This window comes from Oncorhynchus masou, chromosome 20 (genome assembly GCF_036934945.1).
Source record: "Oncorhynchus masou masou isolate Uvic2021 chromosome 20, UVic_Omas_1.1, whole genome shotgun sequence".
In the NCBI taxonomy this organism is placed as follows: domain Eukaryota; kingdom Metazoa; phylum Chordata; class Actinopteri; order Salmoniformes; family Salmonidae; genus Oncorhynchus; species Oncorhynchus masou.
The window spans coordinates 19,528,633-19,535,268 of record NC_088231.1 but is presented as its reverse complement, the minus strand read 5'-3'; the positions used below and the strand labels follow the sequence as shown (position 1 = coordinate 19,535,268).

Here is a 6,636-nt window from a genome sequence, read left to right as displayed (position 1 = left end):
CATTGGAACCACTCGATATGATTTGTCATATAAAAACCTTGGGACCCAAATGCTTGGGACCCAAATGCTAAAAACCTTGGGACCCTAACTCCCCCTTGTGGTAGTCTGGAGGAATGAAGCCGTGATGCTGGGTACCTCTTAATCCTGCGGTACAAGCTCGCAACTTTTAAAGGAAGAACCACTGTAGGTTGTACCCAAAGCCCAGTGCTCCATGAGCAAGGCTGTTTACTGTAGGTTGTACACACAGCCCATGGGGCGACCAAATCTCACTTAAGGCCACCTAAAGGCTAGAAGGGTGCGTCTTGGTCAATTTAGATAGAAAAATGCTGCCTTCGTCAATCTGCCTCTCTATGAGGCTGCCTAAACCTGCCTGATGTCCCGGGCCGCCCGTATTTATATCCACCACTTACCAAGCATAGCAAAAATCTCCTGAACCCTGTCTTGGTCTCGCTGATGCTGGTTTCTCTCTTCAATCAGGGCATCGTAGCTAGTCTGTAATCATCAATCAATAGAATGTACTTATAAATCACACCCTGATCTGTTTCACCTGTCTTTGTGATTGTATCCACGCCCCTCCAGGTGTCGCCCGCCTTCCCCTTGTCCCCTTTGTATTTATACCTGTGTTTTCTGTTTGTCTGTTGCCAGTTAGTCCTGTTTGTCAAGTCAACCAGCGGTTTTGTGTCTCAGCTCCTGCTTTTTCTTGTCTCTCTTTTTCTCGCCCTCCTGGTTTTGATCTTCACCTGTCCTGACTCCGAGCCCACCTGCCTGCCCCTGACACTGAGCCTGCCTGCCAACCTGTACCTTTGCCACCCTCTGGATTGTTGACCTCTGCCTTACCCTGACCCTGAGCCTGCCTGCCGTCCGGTACCGTTGCCCCACCTCTGGTTTACTGACCCCTGCCTGCCTTGACCTGTCTATTGCCTGCCCGTGTTGGATTATTAAACCTTTGTTAATTCAACGTGGCCTGCATCTGGGTCTTACCTTCATCCCTGATAGATGTTACAAAGTGCTAAATAGAAACCCAGCCTACAACCCCAAACAGCAACCAATGCAGATGTAGAAGTACGTTGGCTAGGAAAAACTCCCTAGAAACTGTCTGTGCTGGGTGGAGATTATAAGTGTACAAGGCCATTAAAGGCCAGATTTTTCTCAAAACAACAGGTCCTGGACAAGGTAGCAAGTCCTGTGAACTGGTCAGTGTTCCATAAGTCGCAGGCAGAACATATCAAAGTGGAGCAGCAGCACGGTCAGGTGGACTGGGGACAGCCAGGAGTTATCGGGCCAGGTAGTCCTGAGGCCTAGGGCTCATATCCTCCAGCAGGGCTGGGAGAGCAGCTACTGGTCTGTAGCTGGTCTTTCTCTTTAGTCTGGGTGTTGTAACTGGTCTGTAGCGGGTCTTTATCTGTTGTGAATGTGTTGTAACTGGTCTGTAGATGGTCTCTCTCTTTAGTGAGGGTGTTGTAGCTGGTCTGTAGCTGGTCTCTCTTTGCAGATGAGTTGATAATTTAACCGAAGAAGAATTTAACCTAAGAAGCAGTGGTGGAAAAAGTACCCAATTGTCATACTTGAGTAAAAGTACAGAGACCTTTATAGAAAATGACTCAAGAAAAAGTGAACGTCCCCCAGTAAAATACTACTTGAGTAAGAGTAAAAAAAATATTAGGTTTTAAATATGCAAGTATCAAAAGTAAAATTAAAAGTATAAATCACTTAAAATTCCTAAATTAAGCAAACCAGATGGCACGATTGAATTGTTTTATTTTTATTTAAGGATAGCTGACTCCAACACTTGGACATAATTTACAAACGAAGCATGTGAGTTTATGAGTCCACCAGATCAGAGGCAGTATGGATGCCCAGGGATGTTCTGTTGATAAGTGTGTGAATTTGACCATTTTCCTGTCCTGCTAAGCATTCAAAATGTAATGAGCACTTCTGGGTGTCAAGAAAAATATATGGTATAAAAGTACACTATTTTCTTTAAGATTATAGCTCTATTGTGAAACTGGTCCCCTAAAACACACTGTATTCCTCTAACATCTTCATTGATATAAACAGTAGACACAGACATCTCCATAGTCTACCACTATGTCTCTATGAGAGCTGTCCAGTGTGTCCAGCCTGGCTATTTGTGACGATGGACAGGACACGATCATACCAGGAAGATATGCACTAGAGAGTGGAAGAGAGTGTGAGAGAGAGAAAGAAAGAGTGTGAGAGACAGTGTGAGAGAGAGAGAGTGAGAGAGAGTGTGAGAGAGAGTGTGAGAGACAGAGTGTGAGAGACAGAGTGTGTGTGAGAGAGAGAGAGAGAGAGAGAGAGAGAGAGAGAGAGAGAGAGAGAGAGAGAGAGAGAGAGAGAATGTGTTACAGTATGGTGATGTTAAGCAACTTTCTCACAAATCCAGTTCAGTTTGCAGTCACATGACAAGTCATTCCATGCCGTCAGAGGACTCTGATCTTTATGTATCTCAACACAGTCCTCCTCCCCAGTAGAACCTGCATTATCAGGCTGTGGGTCATACCAGTACCTACAGGGTTAAAAACAGACATATATCATGGTTAATACGAGTACATACAGGGTTAAAAACAGTCAGATATCATGGTTAATACCAGTACCTACAGGGTTAAAAACAGTCAGATATCATGGTTAATACCAGTACCTACAGGGTTAAAAACCGTGAGATATCACAGTTGGAACATTACAATCCTAAATAATATACATTATAATATACATAATAAAAGATATCTTTGTTGACTGCTACAATCAACAACAATAACCTGTATAGAAACATTTCCATTGGAGCATTATTGTGAGAATAGTTATCATGTTAGGGGTGTATACGGAGGCGAAGTCGGGTGCAGGAGATCAGAGTGTAGTAAACAGGCACACTTTAATTCCGGTCCAAAAACAACAGCACATAAAAACATAAACGTGCCAAAAACACAGAGCATAACACAAGTATGGCGCCTGACAATATCCACATAACAGTAAACAATTACACACAAAGACATGGAGGAGAACAGAGAACTAAATACATGCAGTGTGATTATGGAATGAAAACCAGGTGTGTATGGAACAAGACAAAACAAATGGACATATGAGAAATGGAGCAGCAATGGCTAGAAAGCCCATTGACGTCGATCGCCGAACGCCGCCCGAACAAGGAGAGGAGCTGACTTCGGCGGAAGTCGTGACATAACATCTCTTACTCTGTGGTCAGAGGTGTTCCATCCACCCATTTCCAGGTCTCCTCTGTCTCTCTGTCAGTCAGACCAATCCAGACTCTCTTCTTGAAGTGGAAGAGAAACTCCTATGGTTGAGAAAGATACAATATACACTGCGTTGAGTAAGCTCCAAAAGTTTTGGGACACTGACACATTTTTTGTTATTTTGCCTCTGTACTTCAGCACTTCGGAGTTGAAACGACACATTAAGGTTAAAGGTTAAAGTGCGGACCGTCAGCTTTCAGTTTCAGGTTTTTTCATCCATATCGAGTGAACCGTTTAGAAATGACATCACTGTTCGTACATCGTCCCCCATTGTAGGGGACCAAAAGTATTACGACAAATTCACTTATATGTGTATTAAAGTAGTCAAAGGTTTTAGTATTTGGTCCCATATTCCTAGCACGCAATGACTACATCTAGCTTGTGACTCTACAAATGTGTTGGATGAATTTGCATTTAGTTTTGGTTGTGTTTCAGATTATTTTGTGCCCAATAGAAATGAATAGTTAATAATGTATTGTGTCGATTTGGAGCAACATTACATGTAAATAAGTATATATTATGTTTCATAAACACTTCTACATAAATGTGGGTGCTACCATGACTACGGATAGTGCTGAATGAATTGTCAATAATGATGAGTGAGAAAGTTAAAGATGCACAAATCCCATAAACTGAAAGCTGTCAGTCTGCCCGTCAACCTCATAGACATTGTGTCATTCCAAATCCAAAGTGCTGGAGCACAAAGCCCCACCAAAAAAAACATTTGTCAAAGTCCCAATACTTTTGTAGCTCATTGTTTGACCATATCTACCCCAGACAGACCTATATCTCCCCTCCCCTCCCCCACCCCCACCTCCCCCTTCTCTTTCTCCTCTCACCTGTTCCTCTTTGCTGTTTATGATCACCAGGTCTGTTCCTCTCTCCAGACAGTCCTGTCTGCTCTTCTCCCAGGTTTTCTCCTCAGAGGAGATGAAGTAACAACTGCATTCAAACTTCTTCCATCCGTCTGAACAACATGTTCTTTCTGTTTGATGACACAACACTGATACAATGTGATACAATACAATAAACATCACATTTTATTTTCCATGAGTCACTGGATCTCAATGAAAACTGTACTTTATAATAAATAAAGGTATGAAAACCACCTCACTGACCACAAAGCAAATTCTGAAGCCTGTCTCTCTCTGTAGTCAGGTTGTTGTATCTGGTCTGTAGCTGGTCTCTCTCTTCAGTCAGGTTGTTGTATTTGGTCTGTAGCTGGTCTCTCTCTGCAGTTGTGTTTGTCTTATAAAGGGATAAACTCTGTGACAAGTTGATCCTTTTATCCTCAGAATCTTTGATGACTCTGTTATCTATAAAGTATAAACACATAGTTACCAGGTAAAACACCAGGTAAATAGGCATTGTAACCTGCACTTCTTATAACTGGGTGATAAGCAATGAACTTGGACACAAACTCACAGTAGACAGACAAGCCTATGATCCCAGCCAGTAGAACACACAGCAGCCCCAGAAACACTGCAGCAACTAGGAAGGGTCTCTTCCCTGAGCTATCAGGCTCTGTGGACACATTCCATATTATTTTATGTTTTGTGTGTGTGTGTGTGTGTGTGTGTGTGTGTGTGTGTGTGTGTGTGTGTGTGTGTGTGTGTGTGTGTGTGTGTGTGTGTGTGTGTGTGTGTGTGTGTGTGTGTGTGTGTGTGTGTCACCTGAGTGCTGGTCTCCTGGTCCATTATTAGGAGCAGTGTCTGCTGACTGTTCTCTCTTGGTGCTGGTCTCACCGTCTCTCAGGGTGTCTGCACTGACGTAGATATCCACAATCCTCTCATTCATCTCACCTCTGTCAAACGTGACCTTGTTCATATCTGGCGAAGCATATATGACCTCTCCAACAACTTACTGTGTTTTCTGTCTATATACCGATTCTGGTAATATAGTTGCCCCTGTGTCTGCTTCTTTACTGTACCTATCTCTGCTCTGAGTCTTTGACTAACTGTTTATGACTTCATCCACAGAATAAAAGGGAAATGTCAAAAGAGGAAGGTGATGAAATAGTTACATTGTGGTTAAGGTCAGGACATTTTCTTCAACAGTTCATGTTGTGTGTAATGTCCTGACCTCATGTTGTGTGTAATGTCCTGACCTCATGTTGTGTGTAATGTACTGACCTCATGTTGTGTCTAATGTACTGACCTCATGTTGTGTGTAATGTACTGACATCATGTTGTGTCTAATGTCCTGACCTCATGTTGTGTCTAATGTACTGACCTCATGTTGTGTCTAATGTACTGACCTCATGTTGTGTCTAATGTACTGACCTCATGTTGTGTCTAATGTCCTGACATCATGTTGTGTCTAATGTACTGACCTCATGTTGTGTCTAATGTACTGACCTCATGTTGTGTGTAATGTACTGACATCATGTTGTGTCTAATGTCCTGACCTCATGTTGTGTCTAATGTACTGACCTCATGTTGTGTCTAATGTACTGACCTCATGTTGTGTCTAATGTACTGACCTCATGTTGTGTCTAATGTACTGATCTCATGTTGTGTGTAATGTACTGACCTCATTTTGTGTCTAATGTACTGATCTCATGTTGTGTGTAATGTACTGACCTCATGTTGTGTCTAATGTCCTGACCTCATGTTGTGTGTAATGTCCTGACCTCATGTTGTGTGTAATGTACTGACATCATGTTGTGTCTAATGTCCTGACCTCATGTTGTGTCTAATGTACTGTCCTCATGTTGTGTCTAATGTACTGACCTCATGTTGTGTCTAATGTACTGACCTCATGTTGTGTGTAAAGTACTGACATCATGTTGTGTCTAATGTACTGACCTCATGTTGTGTCTAATGTACTGACCTCATGTTGTGTCTAATGTCCTGACATCATGTTGTGTGTAATGTCCTGACCTCATGTTGTGTCTAATGTACTGACATCATGTTGTGTCTAATGTACTGACCTCATGTTGTGTCTAATGTACTGACCTCATGTTGTGTGTAATGTACTGACATCATGTTGTGTCTAATGTTCTGACCTCATGTTGTGTCTAATGTACTGACCTCATGTTGTGTGTAATGTACTGACCTCATGTCTAATGTCCTGACCTCATGTTGTGTCTAATGTACTGACCTCATGTTGTGTCTAATGTACTGACCTCATGTTGTGTCTAATATCCTGACCTCATGTTGTGTCTAATGTACTGACCTCATGTTGTGTCTAATGTACTGACCTCATGTTGTGTCTAATGTACTGACCTCATGTTGTGTCTAATGTACTGACCTCATGTTGTGTCTAATGTACTGATCTCATGTTGTGTGTAATGTACTGGCCTCATTTTGTGTCTAATGTACTGATCTCATGTTGTGTGTAATGTACTGACCTCATGTTGTGT

At 42.3% G+C, this 6,636-nt stretch overlaps 1 protein-coding gene across 2 annotated transcripts; it reads right to left on the bottom strand.

The window, feature by feature from the left end:
• Nucleotides 1–1,746: 1,746 nt before the first annotated feature.
• On the bottom strand, nt 1,747–5,230 carry LOC135507143 (C-type lectin domain family 4 member E-like). 2 transcript variants are annotated; one of them, XM_064926723.1, is made up of 6 exons: nt 4,946–5,230; nt 4,698–4,796; nt 4,391–4,588; nt 4,112–4,257; nt 3,213–3,313; nt 1,747–2,530 (listed from the first exon to the last, which is right to left on the bottom strand). In XM_064926723.1, exons 1-6 carry the CDS (start codon nt 5,097–5,099, stop codon nt 2,383–2,385), a joined length of 846 nt encoding a protein of 281 aa, XP_064782795.1. In that variant the 5' UTR covers nt 5,100–5,230; the 3' UTR covers nt 1,747–2,382. The 2 variants fall into 2 exon arrangements, with proteins under 2 accessions (XP_064782795.1, XP_064782796.1); XM_064926724.1 differs by lacking the exon at nt 4,698–4,796.
• Between the last annotated feature and the right edge of the window lie 1,406 nt (nt 5,231–6,636).

Coding starts and splice junctions, on each gene's coding strand:
- LOC135507143 (XM_064926723.1), bottom strand. CDS start 5,099: ATGAACAAGGTCACGTTTGACAGAGGTGAGATGAATGAGAGGATTGTG. Junction 4,258..4,390: donor GCTTCAGAATTTGCTTTGTG/GTCAGTGAGGTG, acceptor GTCATCAAACAG/AAAGAACATGTTGTTCAGAC. Junction 2,531..3,212: donor GGAACACCTCTGACCACAGA/GTAAGAGATGTT, acceptor TTAACCCTGTAG/GTACTGGTATGACCCACAGC.